This window comes from Semicossyphus pulcher, unplaced genomic scaffold (genome assembly GCF_022749685.1).
Source record: "Semicossyphus pulcher isolate SPU_LCO1_2020_fin unplaced genomic scaffold, fSemPul1.0.p SCAF_12, whole genome shotgun sequence".
Classification (NCBI taxonomy): Eukaryota; Metazoa; Chordata; class Actinopteri; order Labriformes; family Labridae; genus Semicossyphus; species Semicossyphus pulcher.
The window spans coordinates 22,563,016-22,588,474 of record NW_027211626.1 but is presented as its reverse complement, the minus strand read 5'-3'; the positions used below and the strand labels follow the sequence as shown (position 1 = coordinate 22,588,474).

At 43.4% G+C, this 25,459-nt stretch overlaps 1 protein-coding gene across 1 annotated transcript in view; it reads left to right on the top strand.

Annotated features, from left to right (window-relative positions):
* The window catches only part of mmrn2a (multimerin 2a), a 36,240-nt gene that overhangs the window by 6,000 nt on the left and 4,781 nt on the right, over positions 1–25,459 (top strand). Inside the window, exons 2-9 of the mRNA XM_069659343.1 lie at positions 6,263–6,385; positions 8,042–8,148; positions 9,014–9,094; positions 14,575–14,814; positions 23,074–23,516; positions 23,791–23,988; positions 24,143–24,607; positions 24,914–25,277. Coding sequence (XP_069515444.1) covers positions 6,263–6,385; positions 8,042–8,148; positions 9,014–9,094; positions 14,575–14,814; positions 23,074–23,516; positions 23,791–23,988; positions 24,143–24,607; positions 24,914–25,277 — 2,021 coding nt within the window. The remainder of the gene's footprint in view (positions 1–6,262; positions 6,386–8,041; positions 8,149–9,013; positions 9,095–14,574; positions 14,815–23,073; positions 23,517–23,790; positions 23,989–24,142; positions 24,608–24,913; positions 25,278–25,459) is intronic.

The following is a 25,459-nucleotide window of genomic DNA, read 5'->3' as shown; positions in this document are numbered from 1 at the left end:
TCAGCAGAGTCGGACTTAAGGTCCCTGATACAGTACTGTTAATTTCGTTAACGAAAAATGATGACAAAAAATGTTCGACGAGACGTTGATGGGAAAAACTCCAACGACACGTATGTTTTGTTATTATTAAGTAGACTAGACAGGATTAAAATGTTGGTGGTCGGACATTTAAAATCCATGATATTTTTCCCCACAAGCACTGCGTTCCTCTAACTGATTGAATCGGTTGAGCGGCGTGTGCAGATCCCCCTGAATCTGTGATTGATGTCAAAATACTGATAAAGGATGATGATATAAGAAAGCCTGGATCTTAACAACAAGACAATGTGACAAGATGGACAAACTATCTCGCTCAAGAAGTTTCTTTGCATTCTGGGAAATGAAGGCCATCCTCAACTTCAGGAAATGAACGCCATTCATCACAGAAGTAACTCACGTAGTGAACAAGTCTTTTCTACAGTGTGAGAGCACCCCAGTAGGATTCTCAGTGATCCAACGTCAACAAACTACGGGTAGTTTACTTTTAGTTTCTGAGAGGAGGTGAGACTTTGTCCAAAGAAAACAAAACTCCTCACATCTCAGAACATCCTCAGACTGAACATGAACTTATAATATCAGTGAGAGGAGGAGGATCCCAGAGGAGTTTCATCCAGTTCTCACCTCACTGAATAAAACCTTCTAAAGTAGCTGAAGACGACGTGCAGCTGAGAATTCTGCTCAGATAAAAAACATTTATTTGTAGTTTTATCAAGTTGAATGAGGACAGAGGACACATTGAGATTAAGCTGCATCACGTGGAGGAGAGAAAACAAGCAGAAAAAAGAAAGGCTTTGGTTGATGCAATTCGCGACCGTGGTTCAGTCTGACAGGACGAATTAACCTGAAGATGAAGAATAAAGATGTATTCTCTGATGTTGTTCCAGCGCCTTCAAATCTGCCCTCAGCTCGCTCTTGATGTTTTAAAGCTCACTTCTGCATGAAAGTGCTCTGAGCTGCAGGAGCCTGCTGGTGTGTTTGTTTTCGACTGACCCTGTACAGTGCTAATTATACCCTGTATAAACATTTATCAGCTCAACGCTAGTCAGAGGTCAAAGGTCAGAGGTGGATAGTGGTTGTATAAAGCAGAGACAGAGGGTAACATCCTGAATCCTGTTAGAGCAGCAAACCTTTTATGAAAGAAGCAGGGTTTTTGTCTCCAGCTTAACCTAACCAACCTTCACAAGGCCACCACGTTTTAGAAGGAAGAAAACCAACACTACTTTGTGCATCATGATGTAATAATGTTAGTGTAGGGGACTATTTTTAGCAGCGGATGCGTCCTCATGTGCTGCTTTATTGAGTTTTTGGGACAATAGGAGTCTGAGTGAGGTTGAGTCTAAATAAACTACAGCGCATGTGTTTGTCGTAATGAAGGAACATGTCACCCAGTGCAACAGTGTGTTTTTCATAGTTTTTACAACATTGGAGCTTAATGTTGTACTGAAGAGCTCAGTTCTGTTCTCTTTGGCACCTATGGCGATAAACGTTGCTTACGGGAGCACACTTGCCAGATATCCAGACAGTGTTGAATGCGTGACATCCACGGTTGGCTCCGGTTGTAACTCTTGATTTCCCTCGCTGAAGGTCGCTTTCCTTTTTAGACTGTTTGCTTCATCTGACGTCAAATTTGTTTCTTTTTCTTTGGATTTTCACTTATTTTTGAAGTTGTATCTGTAGTCATCCATCTTTTCTTTGTTTGTTCAGCCATAGTAGATTACTGTTTACTCGCAACACTTGCAGAGACCGCCTACCCTCTCTGGCAGACCAACCACTGCTGGGTGAAAATGCGTCACTAACTGGGCGCCGCTTGTGATTTTTCCCACAAAGTCGCCACAGATGCCTAGTTTGTTATACTGCAAATGCAAAGGCTTTCATCAGTGGACCATAGACTCAATCACCATTGTGTTGCCTCATTGTTACCTCAGGCTGTCATACACACACAATACTTGCAAGAATTGCAATGATTAATTGATCGTAAGAATTTAATGGTTTTGGTTATTTCTGAAGCAAAAACAATAATGCAAACATGCACTGTTTCCATTAGCTCTTGTATGTCTGAAACAAGACTTAACTGAATGTATTAGAAGTTTTAGACACTGGGCCTCATGCAAGAGGTGATACACGAACACAAATCTTATTTTTGCTCTTCTCTTAGGTAAGAGAACATTTTACGATTGGTGGAGAGCAGTCTTACCAAGATAAGAACCCTCCGGTTTTCACAGTCCACAAATAGTTTGTCTAATGCACGGAAATATAAGTTTTAAAGGTGAAACATAAAAAATGCATCATATAATCAAATTTTGATTCTGTTATGTGTTATATGTTTTTAGGGGAATTATAAATGATTGGATTATTTAATTAAGCGTGCATCCCTTGGCTGACACGGCATTCACAGCATCACAGATCTTTTGCCATTGCTGCATATTTGACGTGTGTGTGTGTGTGTGTGTGTGTGTGTGTGTTTAAGAATTTCTAATTTGTATGTTTATTCCCAAGTGTATTTTTGGTTTGCGTGTGTGTAGGTTAACTGTCTTTACAGCAGCTCAGGATGAGGTTGTACTTCCTGACTTCCTGTCCAGCTCGGAGTGTGTTTGTGTGTGTGTGTGTGTGTGTGTGTGTGTATGTGTCCCTGACCTGTTCAGTGATGTCACAGCTACCAACAGGAAATGACTCCAGAGGAAATGACAGGGTGTTTCTGAGTCAGAAACGTTCTTCACATGTAGAAACGATTATATCACTGCGTCATATAGTCATGAATGTTGCCGTCACTGACGATCTCCGGATTTCCTAACTTGATCAGGACGGACAAAAAAAGGGAACTCGATTTGAAACTATTGATTGAGACCATAAACACATGAGTTAAGAGAGAAGTGGTGCAGTTTCTCAAAGACTTCTGAGCAATTAAAATGTTTTTGCAACTAGTGAAGTCGCCCCCTGCTGGCTGCTAGACAGAATGCAGGTTTAATCACAACCGTAGACTGTAGAAATAATGGACATAGCCACCATGACGTCACCCATTGGTTTCTCATCTGTGTGAATGAAGCCTAAATATGGCCGCTGCCATGATGGTTTGCTGGAGCCTAAAGTGACCACATTTGGATGAGAGGGTGGTGCAGTGACTGTATGTATGTATACAGTCTGCAGAAAAAGCAAGTGGTTGAAAAACGGCAAGTTATCAAAGCTCAACAGACCGTACAGCCCGTACTGTTATCTTGAGCCTATTTATAACAAAGCTTTTTTTTGTACCAGGCTGTATCAATCAATCAATCAATCAATAACATTTTATTTGTATAGCACCAAATCATAACCAGAGTTATCTCAAGACACTTCACAAAAAGAGCAGGTCTAGACCGACTCTTTGTTACATTATTTTTGGGGAGGCTGTGGCTCAGTGGTAGAGTCTGTCCTCCTTCATTCGGATGGTCAGAGGTTCAATCCCCAGCTCCCCCAGGCTACATGTCAAAGTGTCCTTGGGCAAGACACCTGAACCCCAAATGAGTGTGATATCTGATTGACAGTTGGGCACTGTGTGTGTGTGTGTGTGTGTGTGTGTGTGTGTGTGTGTGTGAATGTGATATGTAGTGTAAAAGCAACTTTGAGTGGTCGCAAAGATTAGAAAAGAGCTATTTAGTACCATTACCATTTATTTTAAGAGAGGCCCAACATGAATCACCATGAGTAGCACTTAGATAAACTTTCTGCTGTAAAAATATGCATTTTCCAATCTGCTGTAATGTTATTTCATGTTTTGTGGAGCCTCAAGTGGACACTCAAGGAACTGCAGTTTTTTGCATTTAGCTATTGGCTTCATTTTTCAACACCTGCTTGGTCACAGCCCCTTGTTGCAGGACGAAATGTTTCCTCACAGTGATGCTCAGCTGCTGAAAAAAACAATGTTCTGTGTGCTCAAATCAAGAACAAATGCTTGTTTTTTTTAATTTCCGTCCACCCACACATCCCTTTTCCCGATGTTAGATCAGGAGGACGAGGATGAGGACAACTTAAACCACCAACCCTAGAGGATTTTTAAATCGCTTAAGTTTGTGGCAACTGAGGTCCAACCTCTGACTCATCATATCATTCTGCAAGCTGCTGCTAGCCACAAGCTAACGGTCCAGAATGGTTTCACATGATGGGCGAGGGTTATCTAGTCCTGCCTAGCATCTGATTGGTTCAAGATGCAGACGATGATTTACAGGAAGAGAGATAAGAGGAGTTTAGCTCTCTGAAAGAAAGCCGAGATGTTGGTGTGTGTTTGTTTTGTGATGAACATCAGGACTGTTAGTATGAAGAGTCACTTCCAGTAACAAAGGAGTGATTGTGAAACACATGAAAGTTGAGCTGCGCTCTCCGAGCTGTTGGTGAGTCTGTCAGCCAGAGTCCACAGACAGGAAGTTCTGAGACAAACAGTCCAACATCAACATGCTGTAAATACACACACACACACACACACACACACAGCATTCAGGTAGCAGACTCAGAATATGTCAGATGCAGGGGTTAAGCGTTTACAAAGCAGGACAATAGCCAACACAGAATACCTTCATGCAAACTGCTGTGAGTGAAACGCCAACAGAAGCAAACAGGAAGCATAAAAACAACTCAAGGTACAAAAATAACTGATCAGACGTGTGATATCAACGTATCAGTTTTTCATTTTCAGCTCTGATAATAAATTAATGCCAATTCAATTTGTAGCTCCAGATATTCATCAGAGGTTGGTTTTGTCGTGGTTTTGTGTCACATTGTGGAGGCTTTGTGTGTTCATGAAGGTTTTTGAGTAACTGGTTTTTGTTTCTCTGTGTTGGTTTTCTGTGCCAGTATAGTAATTATGTGTCACTTAGTCTTCTTTTGTAGTGTTTTTTTGTGACCACTTATAGTGGTCTCATATCTCTTTGATGTGTCTTAATGTAATGTGGTGGTTTTGGGTTTTTTTCTTGCAAGATGATTTTTAATTTCGTTCTGTTCTTATGTCTCTTTTTGGGGTTTTACTTTCCTGTTCGGTGGTTTTGCGTTTCTCCCTTCTGTACGGAAGCCCTCAGCGGACATGCAGCCATACATTTTATTTCCTAACTTTTCCCGTGATAACATGTTTCCGGATGTTTTCTCGAGATCTCAACTTATGTATCTTGTTAATTGAGGTGAAAAACATGGTTTTTCTGTAACAACGAGTTAATTTAAGTTGTTTTCTTGAGATTTTGACTTATTCGTTATCTCGAACAATAAATCTGGTTTCCCATTATAACGGATGAATTTATCTCATTATCCCGAGATAACAAAGCTGGTTTTGTCGTGATAACGGGACAATTCTCTGGCGATCTAGAAAACAAAACAACAGGCTGGTCACTGTGATATCACAGACCACCACATGTCGTGCTGCCATTGTCCACACTAATGAAGCCTGTTTCTATGTTTGTGCTTTTACAACTCCGGGGATACGAGTTATGATCACCTGACGTCGCATCAGCTGAACCAGAAATGACTCGTTATCACAGGAGGACTGTGGGAATAAATGTAAGGATGCATGTCCGCTTAGGGCTTCCGTACCTCTGGGCTCTGTACCACAATCCACAAACACGCACACCTGGAGGGTGACCCGTCAGCACACCAAACACCACAAATGTAATGTTTGTAACCAGCAGACCTCAGCTCACAAATGTTGCCTTCACTGAACTGCTCACAGACTCTTCAAACCCTTAGCGTCTGTATACATTCATTATATATAAAATGAAAGCTGAACTCTGTATTATTTCCTCTCGTCAATTAATCTCTCAGAAAATATTAGGACACTGACTGACGTTGAGTAACACCAGTTTCCGCATTATCAGGAATTCTTCTCTGTAAAAATGACACGTAATGGTTTGTGGGGGGTAATTTTCTGTCATATTTCTTTGTCTCAATCTTCCCATTTGACTCTTCACAAACAGTCAACCTATTCCTTTAAGTGAACTGTTGGTGGTCAGGGAGGAGATGGCACCATCTTTGACCTCTGACCCCAAAGAGGAAGGAAGCAACAACAAATAAACTGTGGACACGCAAATTCAACACAACCACTGTGTGTGTGTCTGTGTGTGTGTGTGTGTGTGTGCTTGTGTGCGTGTGACTCAAGTCTTTCATAATGATCTCATCCGTTTTCCTGACACACTGTGGACGTGTTATCACCCAGCATCAGTATCCTGACTCTGTGTGTGTGTGTGTGTGTGTGTGTGTGTGTGTGGTGCAGGAACTGGTGTGCGTTCGTCCAGAAGCGTATGGTTACCACGGCGATGGCGTGTGGAACAGAGCCGTACATTATCAAGTCTCATAGCCTGTGTCCGAGCGGGACGCCGGACTGTCAGCTGGTCATGTGAGTACATCCTGTTCTGCAGTGAGAGCACTAACACCACAGTGTGAGAGGACTCTTTTAAAAGCATCAACATGTGTCCTTCAGTAAATCACTGTCAGTGTCATCATGAAAATGTGGTCAGAGCATTAACTATTATATATTCTATCTTTAGATCATTATTATTACTACTGGATTAATGTAAAAGCAGGATTTTACTGGAGTTGTTTTAGCTGGAGCTCATTTTGAACAACTTTGTTTAGGTTCACGACCCACTCTGGATTAATCTGCAGATTATTTTCTCCATTAATTGATGATTGATGATTGATTGGTTTAGTCTGAAAAAATATATATATATATAGTTAAAAATGGCGTCAACATGACTCACGTCCACAGCTCCACAAAGCTTGTTTTGTTCAACCAGCAGTGCAAACCCCTAAATTATTACAAATTCAACATTCAACATTCAAATAGTTCAAATCATTCTAAAAAAGTCGTTCCCAACCTTTTTTCCTTGGAGCCCCCCCGCTTGTATCTAAGAAAGGCCGAGCCCCCCGAGCCCGCACACACGTGCACCTTAACAATAAAGTGATTCATTCCAAATCTTTATTGGCAAGAATTTACACCAATCAGCCGATAGTTCTTTGTCGTTTTAGTTAATCAAAGTTATCCTTAATTATTATAACAAACACCCTTTTTAGTCACATTTAAATACGTGGATGTAGGTATTTCTGCATGCATGTATGAATGTATGTCAAACATAGATCTTTTTGATTATCAAGTAAGTGCTTTTTAATGATTTTATTTAACATGTGCAAATCTAATGACAAAGCCTCGCGCACCCCCAGTGATCTTTGGCGCCCCCCTAAGGGGGGCCCAGACCCCAGGTTGGGAACCACTGGGCTAATGGATTAATGGACTGAGGGTTTCAGCTGTATTTAAATACTGTTGTATAGTTTAATCTATAACCAAACATCAGATTTTGTAAACATGTCATGTTTTGTGTGAAAATCTTAATCTCTAAAGTAAATGAAGCTTTCAGATAAATGTAATAAAATGTATTATATTTCACTCTGAGATGTAAAGGAGAAGATGAAAGCTTCAAGTAAAGCACGAGCACTCAAACGTGTTATTAAGTGCTGTGCTTGTGAAAATGTAATGCAGAGACACAGCAGCAGCTTTAGGCTGTAAATGCTTTATTATATAAAATCATAGTGACAACATTGGCAAGGAAAAACTTCCTTTAACAGGCTGAAACCTCGAGCAGAACCAGGAGTTTATTTAGTCTCTCACTCACACATTCTGTATCCTAAGAAGATATCTGCTCATTGAGATCACTGAAATTACAATCTTGATGTCCAAACCCCCCAAAATAAATTTGAGAGGTAAAAAGGTGATTAAAGAAAAATAATTATGAAAAGTATTTAAAGTCTTCTGCACACAGTCAGATTTAAAGTTCTGGGGAAATTCATTATTATTATTCATGGCTGATGGACACAATGAGTTAAACTCCACTTGGTCTGACTTCAGAAAGTTTGATCACTTTTTATGTCTGTCTTAAATTTCAGGTGATTTTCACATTCAAGAAACTTATAAGAATTTGTCCTCATGTGGAGTTGTGTGTGTGTGTGTGTGTGTGTGTGTGTGTGTGTGTGTGTGTGTGTGTGTGCGTGCGTGCAGGTACAAGATGTCCACCCGGCCCGTCTACAGGCTGAAGCAACAGATCTTCACGGCTCTGCTGTGGCACTGCTGTCCGGGACACGGAGGAGAAAACTGTGAGGACACAGGTGGGTCAGCAGAAGAATCGCTGTTACCTTGTCAACAGGCCGTGGGAACAAATGATGGATAGATGGATAAACTCATGACAGTTACAGGTCAATTATGTCAAGCCATAACTAGCCCTTACTGAGGGCCAGACGATGGCCGCCATGGATGCAAGAAAAAAACGCCACACCTAGGAGTCATGAAGTAGTGACGCAGTGAGTCAGTATCACAGGGAAATATTTGTAAATTAGAATATCGATATCGTTATTCACATTTTTTGGCTAGCTGTTTCCCCATGCTTCAGGCTTTATGCTAAGCTAGGTTAACCACATCCTGTTTCCAGCTCTGCACTTAGAAGAGTCCCCCGCTGATGTATCTAAGGCGCTCTCAGGGCCGCAGTGAGCCCTCAGAGGTACCACTGATAGTTCAGTACACTCTAAACAGTACTCTCGTACACAATAAATAAACTCACATTATTTTAGACGGACTGATCTGGACCAGGTCAGTGTAGCTTCCGAATAGAAACAAACTTTCCCCTCGTTCACTCGGTTCTATTTTCTCTGCTGGAGCTATTTTTAAGCGTTGTTTAAAAAAAATTGTTATCGCTCAGGAACTTAATTTAATCCAGATTGTGTGTGTGTGTGTGTGTGTGTGTATGCGTGTGTGGGAAGCTGCAGTGTTTACCAGAAGGAGGACGTCTTCTATTCTCAGTATCTCTGTTTCTGTTTGTGCTGAAAGTCAAAGTTTATCAGTGAGGATAAAATAGTACTTCCTTTTTCTTAAACCGACCATCAGTCAGAGAGGAAAACACTCTACTCACTCTACTTCTACCATCAGAGATGATTCTTCGGTATGTATGTTTAAGCTGGCTGTGTTTGTCTCTGACAGACTCTGATGTTCAGCTGGATTCTGGAGACTCGGCTCTGAGTGGAGGATCTGAGGCAGTGAGAACGGAGCTCCACGCTTCAGGTACGACGACGACACTGTAGTAGACACACAGGAAATGGATAGAAATATTTAAATATCTGAAAATAGAAAAAACTACTGAAAAAAAATTGGATTAAGTAACATTAAATAAAGAAATAAAAGGGAACACTGAATTATTTTTACCAGAAAGATGACATATGTACTTACATGTATATGTATGCACATGTTCTCACAGACTGTATATAAGAAGTGGATGTAGCTAGCCACCATGACGTCACCTGTTGGTTTGTGGACTACTGCTTTGAGGCCTTGTGTTTGGCATGTTGGCGATCGCCATCTTGCTTTTTAAAAAACAGTGGCGGATCAGGCTGCATGAGAATGAAACAAACCTTTGAATAACATTTTCATACAGCCTGTCAGCTTCTCCGTGGGGAAAAGCCGACAACCATCCTGACTCCGATGCATGGGCCGTTAAAAAAAAATCAATGTATAAGAAACAAAAAGCTAGCAAGCTAACAAGCCAGGTACAGCGAACACAGAGAACGATACATGCTAATTACTGCTAACATATTAACAAAATAGCAGGGACATCTTGGACTGCCAGTTAGTACAATGATCCACAAATATGTCTCCGACTTTATAAAGGCTTCAAGTTATCACCCCATGCTTGTTAGATCCTTCTTGGCTCCAGACTACTACAAGATGAAGACAAGGCAGTAAACGTGGTCAACATTATACTTGCTAAACATCAGCATTTTAGCATTGTTGTTATGAGCTTGCTGTGTGTAAGTAAAGCCTCACAGAGCTGCTAGCATGCCTGCAGACTGTTAATCTGTTGTGATTTATGTGACTGAATGAGTGCACAACACCAAATCATTTGAGTTCTTGGCCTTACATTGAGGACTTACCACAGTGAGGATGATTCATCCTCTGAGAAACATGGACGTCTGCACAAAAGTTATTGGCTGTCAATCAGTTATGAATCATTTTGGGTCGGATGACACACAACATGAACAAGCCTCATTTTCCCAGCGTCCAGAGCACAAAGGCAGATCACTGAACACAGAAAACTGTTGAATTTATTTACATGTTCAGATGATAAATACATGGAGGTTGATTTAACTTCAGGGTAGGAAAATGCCAACATAACAACAACCTGATGAGATCAAAGAAAGCAGATTTTTTAATCCTGAACTGAGATAAACAGGAAGACCGAAGAAAACAAAAACCAGCAGCAAGCACTGTCACCTCCAGAAGAACTAAAGTCATCGGCTCAGCAGAGGCTGCATGTGATCAGAGCGAGGTTAATCCTGCTCAGAGCTGACACCATCTTGGGTCCTTAGTCCCGGCAAACACCTTGGTGAGCTTGCTGAACAAGAGTCTGAAGCAGAGCAGTGTGTCTCTCTCTCATGGGCTCAGTGTGTGTGCAGCACAAAGACTTTCACCTGGCTCTCATGCACACCTGCAGACACACCATGAAGAAGCAGGATGGCAAATTGAGCTGTTTACCTGTTCAAAAAGAAGGAATCTAAAGTCACTAAAACACTTACATCAACATACAAGCAGGGTTGTGAAGATATTGAATCGTTACTGAGGTGTCTCAGTTCAAACCAAGAGAGCCGTGTCCTGGAGCTCAGAGTAACTCTCTACATCCGTGATGTGTGATGTTGGAGCGGTGACCTCCGTCAGGCTTCATGTTTGACACAGAGAAGTCAAACATCCATCTGTTGTCTTGCTTTGTTTTCTTTCCTCTCTGCTTCTGGGCCTGGGAACACACACACACACACACACACACACACACACGCATGTTATGTTTCCATTGCTTCAGAGGACATTACACTGACTTAAATTCATTTCCTGGAGACATACCCTGACCTGGCGCGCTGAAGAGGAGAGGCTTGTGTTTTTCTTCTAACCTCTCTCTGCCTCTGGTGGGCACTCATCTGTATGTACAGCAACCAAGTGATGTACTGCAAGTTGGTGGGTGATGGTTTGATCTGAGTTTCATGAGCCTGGTGTATTGTGCAGAAAGAAATCAGAGGATGTCAAGTCGTGTTTATGGAAATTCAGATATAGCCAACTTTTTGTTAACTCACCACAGAGTATCCCACATGCAGCACATAGCAATGTTATACTATTTATCCTGGTCCCATGCTCCTTGAGGCACAAAGACGACCTCTCTCTTAACTTAACTTTACCTTTAACAAAAGATTTACGTTTTGGGGACTTCCAAAAGCAAGGGGCCTCCCCGCAATATGACTGCGTAAACAGATTTATGTCTCCACAACATGAGTAACGCACGTCCACACACACACACAAGCTTCAGTCTCTCAGTGTGGACATGTCAGAGCGCTCTGACTCATTCCTGCCTCTCAAACAAAGTGAGGAAGCAATGAGGCTCAGCGCCGATAAACCTTCAGCTCAGGTCAGGAGGAGGTCCAACCTCCCTCTTACCTCCCTCCGCCCCCCTTGTCCCAGGGGAAGAGGGTGTGGGCGAGTCACTCCCGTAGGACCCACCATCGAGGTCACATCTAAGCCCCTTCACATCCTCAGCCTGTAAACACAGTGAGTCACACACTGAAGGAGGGGGAGTCCATCAGTGTCCGGAAAAAGGTTGTCATCAGACAACACTGTTCAAACTGTACGAGGAGGTCAGAGGTCAAAGCAGCCTACCATTGGATGAAACTGATGTTACTGACCTAATGAAGTACAGGAAGAGCTTCGTGGTCGAGTTTGTTAGTTTTAATTTGAGCCCTGCGCAGGGTGGTGAGGGTTTGATGACCCCTCTGCGCTCGCATGCTTTGCGGTCCTTGTGATGGATGTTTCAGATGTTTAGAGGTGGATGAACAGTCTGTGCACACGCACTTGTGGATGATCCTCTAATGAGAGTTTATTCTGACTTTTTCTTCACCTGTAAAAACAGAATGTGTTCAGCTTTGCTTTCAACCTCAAACAAGCTAACTGTGCTGGCTACCAACCACCGCCTGTGAAGTCCAAAAGCAGTTTGTTCCCATCAAATGGAGTCAGTTAAGGGAGTTATGGCAACTGATTACAATTTCTACTTCGACTAATTGCGGCTTCCTTTGGAGTTTTTCCTCCCAAGTCCAAGTTGACGGAAAACCCAAGGTAGACCCAGAGCTCATTGGAGGGATTATATATCTCATCTGGAACAATCTTGGAACCTGTCAGCTATTGTCAGACAACGTCTTAGCCTCTGAGAGCAACGGCAAACTGTCCGGGGCTTCCAGTGTAGCCAGCGGTTACAGTTTCTGTGCGCTGCATTGTTCAAAGTCCAGTTAGCAACCCAACTCTTGTTTCTGCATGCAGCCAAAGTCTGCTAATACTTGCTTGGTCAATAGTACTTGGACAACAAACGTACTGCAAACGGAAACCAGAACACTTATACACTAATACCAAAATTTGGTCTTGTGCCTGTAAACAGAGATTAGGCCTAGAAAGACCGAAGTATCCCTTGGGAGAAGCTAGATGCTGATGCTGAGGAGAGAGTAGTCTGGACGAACTTACTTAGCCTGCTGCCAACTGAACCTGGTCCTGGATAAGCAAAGGACAAGCATGGATAGATAGACAGATGTGTGAATGGATGAAGGATTAAACTGTGTTGGTTGGCGCCGATAGGACCATCTGCAGCGCAACATAGTCAAGATGAGCTAATTTTGGACTGCAGGACTAAGCCACCCCTGACTCCTGTATCCATCCAGGGGGAGGATCTTCAGTTTGTTTAGGACTGCACCTGGATGACTGGTTGGTGTTGACTGAGATCTTCTACAAGAAGGACCAGAGCTGGCTCTTTTTCCAGCATAGACTTGGTGAAGGTTGTTAGAAAGGCTGCTCAGTGACTGGGGGAGGAGCTGAACTGCACTCTGGAGGCGCTGACAGAGAAGAAGATGATGTCCAAGTGGGTTAGCATCATGAAGGACAGCTAATTCAAGACTGTTTAACTCATCGCTACTTTGCACTTGGATATTCATGGACTGGGAAGCTGCTGAACTGGGCTCTAATTTAACTGCTGTGGCAGGTGGATACCCCCCAGAGATGAATAAAGTATCTAAACTGAAGGCCAGTGGAGGCAGAATAGTCAGCCACACTGTAGTTCTGTAGCACTGCAGACAATGTGCAGTGTACACATGACATTAAATATTTGTACCGCTGGCACTGTGAACTCTGAGAATCAAAACAGTCGATGTTTTGGGGGAAAAATCTGACTAAAATAGACCTTTGGCCTTTAGAGGCTCTATTTAACAAAGAAAGACAAACAAAGAGGCATTTAGACACACACACACCTCTACATGTTACAATACGCTCCCACCACGCCTCCGATTGAACCGACTTCCTGCGAGGTGAAGTCAAAGTAATTAAACCATGAAAACAGCAGAACCAGACAGGACACAATAACAGGAACGCCTTTAAATACAACATGAACGCCTCAGCAGTGAGTCACCACCTCTGTGACACAATTACACAATATTCTCCGGTTCATCTCGACCACAGACACCCAACACTCTTACCATACACTTATTTTGGACTGAAGATATATGGAAGACCTTAAGTTAGTGTTAGCAGGGTTTCTTTTCTCAGGAGCGTGGATGTCTGTACCACATTTCTTGAACACAAAAAACCAGTTGTCACGATATTTAACACATGGTATAAAGTTTTGCACGTCTTTGCGATTGAAAAACCTGAATGGAAACACCAATAAAAACATCATAACATTATGAACAAGTCTCAACAAGTCTGATGGAAACAGATTTGATGTCACTGCAGGACTTCCTCCTCCTCTTGTCGCAGATGCAGCTCTGTGTGTTTCTGCCCTCAGCGCTGACTGCAGGTCACTGATACGAAGCTCCTTTTTCCTGCTGTCGCTCTGCTTCTGTCACTGACTGAAAGTTTAACAATGAGCTCAGAGTGAAACAAAAACTGAGGAAACTCAGAGGAAAAAATCCCAAATACATCAGCCTGTTTCCCATGAGCCCCTCTGTCCCACTCTCTACCTGTCTGTCTGACTTCCTGTTGATCTTCCTATTTCTTAGTTTACTTCAGTTTGATGAAGCTTTGCTGTTCAGATCAAGAAACATGTTGCCAAAGCATAAACATAGGAAAGTGCATGATAAATACAGTTAATACAGAAGTGAGTTGTGACTTATTTTCTATGTTTATTCTCAGAAATCAGTAAAGTCATACCCGGAAACTCTTAGAAACATGTAAACAGGGATGTGGATAACCAGATTTTTCAAGTCACATGTAAACAGTGCATCCTGGATGTGATCCAATCAGGACACTAATGTGCATGTAAACATGCTCCAGGTTTATCCCACTCTCATGAGAATCCATCCCATAGTTGTGTATGTTTGGTGCATGGATGTCCTGATATTATCGTCTCTGCTGCAGAACAAACAGTTAATGGTAACACTTAAAGGTTGAGGATGCTGATATTCTACATTTTGTACTGCTCTCAGCTCTCTCTTGTCTAAAAGTGTCATTTGATTGTCACGCGTGTGTTTCAGGTGTTCAGGCGAAGCTCCAGCTGCAGCGCGGCGACCCCAACCGCGAACAGAACGACCACCAGGCGCTGTACGATACCGCCTACACAGAGAACAAGCACAACACCACACACCCCGCCCTCGACCCAGGCCTCACCCACAAAACCCATCATGCGTCACACCACGCTGCAAACACGCACGACCATCAACACCAACAGACCCATCAGCACACCCACGGACAGCAGCAGGAACAACAACAGCGTGGTGAGTTTTTTCTCAATTGTGACTAAGGATGGGTATCGCTAGGATTTTATCGATACCAATACTTACCCATACTACTCTCCATTATTTGGTGCAGAAAATAAAGACATGTCTGTATTAGGGTGTCTGATAATGTGCCTCTGAAAGGGGGGTTGTAACTGTGGTTAAGGGCTGTGGTCATCTTCCTACAGTAACAACAGTTAACATCAACAGTAAATGTAACAATAACAATCATAAACAGTCTCTAGTTTTCTGGCTGTCATGGCAACTCAAAATTTACACTTAGGCAAGCTATCAGCTTGGGTGTCTGACTTCTGCTAACGTTACCCTCTGCAGACGAAGCTGAGGCTGCTGCTTGATCGATGCCGTCTATGGATTAAATTGGAACATGCCTTATAAGTGCTGATACCGAAGCTAGCTAACAACAGTGACTGAATAACTACAGGCTTATTTATAACGACCCTGCGTTTTAACTGCATTTTTAGTTTGGCTAATCCCATCTGCAGCATTGCTATCAAAGCCACCAGAATCAGAGGCTGCACTGAGGACATACTTAACGTAACACTAGCACTAGCGTTAGCATTAGCCGCTTTGCGAATACAGTCAAAGACACTGCACAGCTTCAGATTTATAGACTGGGGTGAGATTGCTGGTGTTACCCTCATTACATGCAAATACGTTTTTACATAAATTGCACGATTTCATAAAGTGAGCCCAAACTTTCAAACATGTTACTCTGTCCGCCATACAGACCTTCTAGACTTTCTCCAGCATGAGACCACGACAATGCAACAACTCGTGCCTGACGAGTGCGGCTTCGTCATCACTCATACATGGACACAAGCAACGATTGAAACGATTGAATGAAAAATTAAATGAGACAGAATGTTCACGTTAAATACCGATAGGAGCACCATTTGTCCGTTAGCTTATCAATACTTTCGGTACTGACTAATCACGTACCGGAACCAAAAAATACCGGTTCTCAATACCCATCCCTAACTGATGACTGTACAAAAAAAGTAAATTATGGTTTATTTATTTATTGACAGATTTGTTACATAACAAAATGACCAATAAGATGTGCATGTTAATAATAATCCTGATGTCTCATTCACATCCTATGAGAGAGCTATACCACTGAGTCATACACAAAGACGTGCACCCACACACAAACACACACACTGAGCTCCATTCCTTTGTAGTGACACTGCTCGTAACCACACTTACACACACACACACACACACACACACTTCCTGAACAGGAAATCCTCTCTTTCTTCTGTCTCCCATACATTGTGTGTGTGTGTGTGTGTGTGTGTGTGTGAGTGTGTGTGTGTTTGTGTGTGACATTAAAAGATGGCTGCTGACATTTTATTATACTTATTGTGTCATCAGACCAGCGTGGGCATTACATTACACACATACACACACACGCACACACGCACATACACTTCCTCCATCCTGTGTGTGTGGAGCTTGTGTGGGGTTCCCACAGCTCTCTGTTCTCTCTGACCTTTGACCTCAGTGACCAGTCAGCATTACTTCATCCTTAAAGAAACAGCTACTTCACTTCATCCGGACCTTGTTCCTCTCAGAGGTGTAATGTGTAACATTTTGCCAGTTTCATAAAAACAGCTGGATCTTTGTTTTATGTTTGGTTGAGTTGAGTACTTTACATTATGCCAAATGATTCCAGCAATGTTCTGATAAATCAATAACTTTATTCAAGGTAACGGTGTGTTTCATTGGTCGCCTGTCTTCAGGGGAAACGCCAGATGATACATCAGAGAGAGAGGAAGGAAGTCGGCCTGTTGTAATGTCTGTTCAAACAAAAAAGCGAGTCTGGTGCGGTTACATACAAAGCCATGCAAAGGCAAAGAATTTAGATCTGGCAGAGATTCACATGATAAGTCTCAACATTCACATTTAGGCGCAAGTTGAGCGAGACATTGGCGTGTCATGACAGCCTATCAGCCGTAAGGTTCTCCTCATGTAGTAGATCCAAAATCCATTCAAAAAACAAAGACTTTGAAAGTGTTTTGCTCGTCCTCCTGCAGGTAGACCTGAAAAAGGAGGAATTTTTTTTAAAATCTGCATCATAATGCAGTTATTTCAGCATCCTTTCAACCTGTTTATTACGATTCACTTGTAATAAACTACAATTGGCTACCTGATTTCAGCAGACATGGGACTTTTCTGTAAATATGCACTCATGCTTCATATGTAACAGGAAATAAACCTGGTCTCTGGTCAACCTCAAGAAGCTGAAAGCAGCATTAAGGTCAGAGAGGACGTTGGTTGTGTCTAGAAGGGCGAATATTTGTGGGTTTTGTTTAACCAACACATATAAAGACAATTGATCCTGCTTTCAAAATCATGGGAGGAACGCAAGGCAACAATTTGCTTCTCTGGTGTTGTGACCACAGCAGGGGCTTATTCAGACTGGGGTGGCACAACTGGGGCACTGACTGAGGCAGGGGTGACATGAAATACGTGTCCACATGTGTGTGCACGCAAATGAATAGCATTTAATTAACCCTTTGTTCTAAGCTTAATTCTTTAAGGATTAAAAAAGAAGATGTATGGCCAGAGTAACAATTTAAAGTACTAAAGGAAAGGTACCACATTGAAATGCAAAGAAAGCTACTCGCAACACAGCCCAAATTGTTGATTTTAGCATAAGTCCAGCCTCTGACAAGGCAAATAGCCAATCATAGTTAAGGATTTAGGGTGACCAATCAGAATTCAAGGGGGCCCAGGCCACCACTGACCACCCCTCTGGATCTGCCCCTGGACCACAGTTTACCTTGCATCTATTAAAGACAGGACATCCATTCATCCATCATCTATACCACTTTTCCTGTATAGGGTTGCAGGGGTGCTGGAGACTATCCCAGCTGTTATTGGGCGAGAGGCGGGGTACACCGTCGATCTCTGACTCAATCACACACAGAGACAGACAACCTTTCTCGCTCACACTCACAGGAAATTTAGAGTCACCAAGGAACCTAACGAGCATGTCTTTGGACTGTGGGAGGAAGCTGGAGTACCTGGAGAGAACCAACGCGTGCACGGGGAGAACATGCAAACTCCACACAGAAAGGCCCTATTTGTTCGAACTGGGATTTGAACTATGAACCTTCTTGCTGCGAGGCAATGGCCCTAACCACTACCACATACTGTAGTTAACCCTCTAGACCCCAGTAGAATTCTAGAATATCGCTGCAGTTCACTGAGGACTCTCACTTAAATCACTTCAATCCACACAGCAATGTTACAAGAACAGAAAACTCTAATGTGTCGTGTCTTTGGCAACTTGTATGAGATAAAAATTGTATATATGAGGAAAAGTCGCTGTGGCCCGGTCAGTCCTCCATACCGACAGGGGGCGCAATGCCCACCGGAAAACAGCGTCCGTCTCCAGCAGGGAAAGCTGGGTAGGTCCCGCTGTTTAGTGACGGTGATTACGTGATCTTGAGCAAAAAACGTAAACTCACATCTTCGTCGCTTTCCATTATGTACGGTGGTTCAGGATCTGACTCACAACACAATCTTACGGCTTCCATAACATTACCGGGACGCTTACCCTGCGGAGCCATTTTTAGATCTGTGACAACTTAAAAGCATCTACAATGCAAAGCTCGTGACTTTATTTTCCGTTCCTGATGCACTAAAAATAACTTTATAGCTATAGTGAAATATAGAACGAGCGCTGCAGGCCGCCATGGGGTCTAGAGGGTTAAAAAAATTTTTTGGCAAATTAGTACACAGGGAGTGAGTTTGCTGTGGGCTTTGTTTCCATTTAGTTATATTGTCTCCAATAACAATGAGCCACATTTACCGTTAGCAGATCCTGTTTGCAGTGTATTCGTTGATGTACAGAGCTCTATCACTGCATGACATTTCACTGAAGAAAGCTTGATTCTGCAGGTATAAGAGTCTTTTATGGATTTATGGACGTTTATTCTCAGATAAAGATGATAAACAAAAGAGTTTATTTACATGGAGAGGTATTAGATCAATCGTATAGAAATATAAGTTAAACTTGAGGTGAACTTTTTGCATGCCAGAAGAAAAGAATCTTCATTCTGTTCCCTGGTCTTGCTCTGTGTCCTCCACAGTTTGGTACCATCTCGTCCCCTTTTCCCCTCCGGGCTCATTAAAGTGTCGTCTTACCTTTTAATTGTGACATTTACAAGAAAACGTTAGAAGAAGCAAACACACCCACAGACGTTGTTTTGTCCAAACAGGAAGAGGACTCAGCTCGCCTCAGTAAATCACGCTGACAGTCATTAGATAGAAACACTACCAGCTGACTGGGGTGGGCTTGGTTTCGACCACCAAACCCCCCCTCAACACCGCCCCCCACCCACCCCTGCAGCTGGAGTCTGAGGTGACCTGGAACTTCCTGTCGCAGCGTGGCCTCACTGTAGCGTGACCTTTGACCTCTCAGCACCCTGCAGCATGTGGGAGCAGAGAGTTTGGTTTGTCGTAATGAAAACAGGTTGTGATGAAAGAGGCTGAGGTCACTGTGTGTGTGTGTGTGTGTGTGTGTGTGTCTGGACTTTGTCTCTACAGGAGAGTGACAGCAATGACCTGAGGCAAACACACACACTCATGTTTGTATTTCTATACCTGTGAGGCCACCGTACATTCCTCAGCCTTTAACCCTGAACTGAACTAAACCTGATGTTAACCTGAAAACAAAGTCAGAACCTTTAAACATTACAATGACGAGGTGAGGACAGGACAACAGTTTGGGGCTCTAAATATTCGTAGAAATAGAGACATCATGTATCCTTTACTAGATGTGATAACACCGAAAATATAATGTAGGTAACCCATATTTTTATGGTCAGGGATTACAATGAGACCACATACAACATCATAAACTGTGTGGGTGAAAAGTAAATGTGGAATGGAGTGACACCGTGGGAGGGAAATCACAGTATCAGGTAACCTAGTTAGATCCAAGAGTTTGGAGACCATTGTGACCAACTCATCCAGAGGCAAGTTTATTCTTAAACTCCTGATTCTTGGCTGATTGCTGGGTCAATCATAAATGCTAAAAAGATGATGTGTCAATGTGTAGAAGTTTAGAGTTAACATTTTGGTTTGAAACATTCTTTTCTCAGCTACACTACTAGGACCTCTTTTCATATTGTAGTCAACAACATGCAACAAAAGGATTGAGCTTTTAACACAACATGCATGCAACAAATATGTAAGGGATAATGTATAGTGAGCAGGTTGTTATTGCGGAATGGAACCCGGACAGGATGAGCAGGATCCTGCTCACTCCGCTTATTTCACGGCTACCTACTTACAAAATCAATAATTTGACACAAACTTTTGGTTTGGAAAGGATATTGTTGTTTTAAAAATGATTGTATTTTTGTTTTCCATTTAAAAACAGCCTGTTAGGCTCACAGTAAGAGCAGCGTCCATAGCAACGGTTAACTCTGTAGCCTTCTTAAAATGAGCTTAACCTTACCGGACTTCTTTCAGCGAATTGATATGATTACAGTTAGTCCTTCAGACTGTGTGATGAGAGCTGAATCCCGAGCAACGGTCTGTTCTTCACAGCAACGGTCTGTTATTGAGAAATAGCAGACCTCGGAATGCTGTGTCAGGCTTTGTCAGGTCTGTCCTCAAGAGGAGAAGAAAACTACTTTTAAAATGTTAGTCTGTTCAAGGGAGGTCAGATCTATCAGTTCTAGTGCATTTGAGGAAGTTGGGAAATCTGAAATCCGAACGGCTGTCGTGACACAGCGTCAGGGAATTTATTGGACGGATATAGCTGTTAGCTGTTAGCATGGTGATGTCTGTTTATAGAGATTAGTAAGAAGGTAAATTGTTGTCGTTGGTTTACGTTCTGTTCTGCTATCGCTCTCCACACGGACAGTTTTTCCTGCATACACCGCAACCTGCTGATACATGATTGGTCAATATTACTCGGACTACAAGCGTACTACAAACGGAAACCAGAACACTTGCAATCCCTAAAATCCACGTCCCTGCCTTTAGATTCTACACTCTATGTAGAATCTGTAAATAGAGATTAACTAGACTAAAGAGTCCAGGCGGTATGTTAAAAAAAATACAAAAAGTTAAAGTAAAAACAGCCGCCTCTCGTTCAGCTGCCACAGAACGTGATTGAAGACCTGCTGGATCTTTCTCTGGAAAGAGTTCAGGTCCTTTTTTCCAGCTCCTCATTTAGAGTCTCTAATCTGGATCAGCGATAAATAGCAGGAAATGTCAGCACAGTTGGGTTTGTTTCAAACTCCAGAAATAACAACAACACGGAGGATCAGATGGATCCGCTGAGCCCAGAGGCGTCTCAGCTCTCCGATCAATGAGGTCCAGCTGGAGGAGCGGCAGCGTCCTGCGGTCACTGTGTGTTCTGGCTTCAGTCCGTCAGTCTCTGCTGCACCAACAGAAACAAACATATAAAGTCTCTGAGCATCTCTCCCGCTGAAAACTCAACGTGTATCATCTCCTCAATCTCCCTGAAGACCCCTTGGTGTGTCCACAGCATCAACATCAGGGTTTTCACAGAGGACAGAAACGGCAGCAGCACGGCGCTATGAGCTGTTTTGGGCATTTTCATTTTCTTGCTGGCTGATTTTCCAGGCGGAGGCTGTGTTGTGTTTATGTTCCACTTTGGAAACTAAAGTGGATTTATTTTAGAGGCAGAGCGATGAACTACCGCCCCCCAGAGAGCATCCATTCAGCAGGGAGTGTGTGTGTTTTGGTCCCCCGTCTTGTTAACATTTGTGTTTGTGTAGCAGCGAGGGGTGTGTGGGTGGCTCTCAGAAAAGCTTTATCTCATCATGTTTTTATTTAAGCCAGACTAAATGTAGAAATCTGTAAGGCCTTCCCAGAAAATGAATCCTAATAACTTTTGCGAGCTTCTTTCTTTATATCAAACTCTACCAACAGGCTAAGACCTAGCATGCTACCATGCTAACTGTATGTACGAATATTGGGGACTTTAACAGGATTGATTTCTTTCGTGCTTAAATTCAACTATGTCACTGCTGTAATGTGATCAATCTACAGTTGTGCTGAGCGCTTTTATTATAGTTAAAGGTATAATGAGTAGGATTTTCCTAGAAAAATAAAATATAGACTTTTACAAATATAATATAATATAAATCATCAGTTATGGGCCTCTATACATGTGTGCTGGTGTGTGCAGACCCTTGTGAGACCCTTCCCTCTGCATCTGTTCTGTTGTTTTGCTTTGCACGGGACGTTTTCAGGAGGGGCGCTGTCGTGGTTCCCTGAGCCAATCACAGCGTATAGGTGAGTGTGGGAGTGGTTCAAATTAGCAACTGGGCCCCATTCAGACCGCCGAACATGGCGAAAGAGCGATGCAGAGCTGGCCTTCCTTCTGTTGGACAAGTAGGTGCCTCAAGCCGGGTAGGACAAGCTAGCCGGCGGTTAGCATGCTAGGGCAAAGGTATCCGTGATGTTGTCGATGTTAGCTCGGCAGGGTGAGCGTGTTCTCTCACGAGAGAGTGAGAGTGAGCTTCTGGTGACGAAGAGCCCAGGAGGAGGGGCCCAGTTTGAAAGTTTTGTTGACAAAATGCAAGAAAAAATCCTACTTATTATACCTTAAAATACATGTGTTATGTCTACAAAGTTTGGAAATTGCTCCAGCAGATTTCTTGCTGTGAAACCAAACCCTTGGGGGCACATGAGCCCAGTCACCGTACGTCCACTAAAAGTGCTTTTATTTACTACTGACAGGCTGTGACTTTGTTCTGAGAGTCTGATAACTAATAATTAACAGAAGCAGCAGCTGTACCTCACAGAACACAGGAGTTGCTGATTAATGTAAAATCAATAACACAAAAAAACTAACCGTTCGAGGTATCAGTAGACAAGCATATCCTTTGTTCTGTGCGGTAAAATTGCTTGCTGCAAAGAATGATGTTTTATTAAAAGTTAAACCTGTCTTACATATACATCATTTAAAACAACAAATGCACAAGATTGTTACTAGTTTAAAAATATCAGAATGACCCTTCAACGAGACATTTCAAAGGGTTTTATGTTTTTCTTCAGATAAAATGTTGTGTATATTTCCCTAGGTCAATATGTTGAATTCATCCACCTACAGCTTACTTTATTATTTCCCCTGTCAATCTCTGACAATACATTTAAAAACAGGATCTTTTCCACTATATCAAATGTCTCACATGAAAATAATCTAGATCTGTAACTTAATGAGTCATTTCATTTCCGTTGTAGATCATGTGGATGCCACTGCTCTCCCATACCAAGAAGCCTCTGCTGCCCTCCCCGTTCCCCACATGATGGCCCTGGTCATGTCCCAGCTGCGGCCAGTCCTGGAGGGCTTCAACCACTCACTGGAGCACCTGAGCCGGCAGGTGGGGGACCTGGCCCGAGATGTGGCCCAGCTGAAGAGCAATCAGATGATGGCCGAGCTGGAGGCCGACCTGCAGGCGGAGCCCGCGGATGTCCCAGAGCCTGACGAGGCTGTGGAGGAACGCCTGAATACCAGACTGGATGAGGTGTTTGAGCAGGTTAGGGAGGTCCGGAGGCAGATGGAGAGCCAGCAAACAGACATGGAGAACAGGCTGCACTCCCAGCATGCAATGCTGCACTACAACCTCACCAGCTTTAAGACGGACATCGACATGAAGCTGAAACGTCACCAGAAGATGCTGCAGGTCAGTGCACAACAGGGACGCTATCTGGTATTAGAAAAGCTTTGGATGAGAATTAGAGATAAATCTACTGATATTTATCACTATTTATCAATCTTTAACCATGCTTTCTTTAAATATATATATTAATTATATGATACTGTTTTAATTTAATGCAATCAGAAAGTAAAACAACAAGAAATATCACCAAGAAGCTTTTAAAAGGTAAAGAAAATTTTACTAGATAAAGGATCAAACTCTCCCATCACAGTCATTTAACACCTGTCCCTGATCTCAGGTCAGCCTGCAGGCCATGAACACTACACTGGCTGAGCTGAAGCTGGACCAGGATCAGATTGAGGATCAGCTGGAGGATCAACTGGAGGATCATCTCCTTCCTCCCTTCCGGCCTCCCCTCCAGCCGCCCTCAGACACCTCGGTGCTGTGGAAGGCCATTGAGCGGCTGGACAACATGGTGGTCAACAACACGGTGAAGGTGGGTCCAACAGAAACTCAGTTATAACCTTTCTGGATGGTCAGACAAGATCAGAACCCTGCAGGTAGAGCACTGTCCTGTGAAACAGTAGTTATCAAATGCATTGAATCAGATAAAAAGTTAAATTAAGTCGAGGTGAATCTTTCTTGTGCAGGTGGGCGGGCTGATGGAGGACCTGGAGGTGACCTCAGGGAGCGTCCAGCAGCTGAGGCAGGACTTTAAGGAGCTGGGCAAGCAGATCAACCAGACGGCCAGGAACAGTCAGATCCAGTTCATGGAGACGGGGCTGGAGGTGGAGGCTGCGAGGGAGACGGTGCTGAGGCGGGTGGGCGAGCTGGCGGGGAACCTGAGTCTGCAGGGCGTGCGGCTGCAGGAGGTGGACATGGACCTGGACTACCTGTACACCATCCTTTACAAGCACAACTCGACTGGAGACTGTGACTGCAAGGGCCTGAAGGCCGCTGTGGCTCGACTGGAGAGGGGCGTGGCCAACGTGACCGAGCTGGCAAATGAGAACCGATTGGCCCTGGAAGAGGACAGCGAGGGAGGGACGGGGCAGTGGGGCGGGGCAAGCGACTGGGAGCCAGCAGTGGGGGAGCTTCAAAAGAGCTTCCAGCAGGTAGGAAAAATTAGAAAGAAGACCAGCTGGAGAACATAGTGGAGAATTTAGCAGATATAGAAACAGATATTTCCCTAAGGAAGAGGTGGAGACAGTGAATATATATGTTTACTTTAATCAGCTGGACAGCAACACATCTCTACATTAAGGATTGAGCAGCTGTAAAGCTTGGAGCTGAGAGGCAAGGACATGAAGTCAGACAGTGTTGTGTAAAAGACTTGCATGTTGTTGGTTTGCGTCTGCATATGCATTTTAAACAAGTTACAAACTTTATCTATGATTTCTTTTCTGTCCCTGATCCTGCAGGTGAAGGAGATTCTGACCTCGGAGCAGAACAGGACCACGTCTCTGGAGCAGAGCCTGACCCAGCTGAGCAGCTCGGTGACAGTGGGTCTGGCGGATATTTCGGGCCTGAAGGTGGTCAACACTAAGCTGGTGGAGGACATGAAACATCTGACTGGCTCCTTTAACTCTCTGCTAAAAGACGCCATCCGACACAGCGATGTGCTGGAGCTGCTGCTGGGGGAGGAGGTGCTGGAGTTCCTGGAGTGGCCCGTCCAGGACCAGGAGGCCAGCTCCGTCCCGGCCCTGAAGGAGCAGCTGAGTCTGCTGCAGGAGCAGCTGAGAGAGCACAACCTGAGCATCACCTCACTGCTGGGCAACAGACCAGGTATGAACCACCTGCGGGGAGGGGGTACATCAAACTACAGCACAGGAAGCTTCTGGGAGAACTGCATGCTGTACATGTTCAAGTAAACGTTCAAACTGAACTCATTAGCAGCATCTAGTGGCAGAAATGAGAAACTACAACAACATAGCACACAAGTCTGTTTTTAGGCTGAATCCTCACCT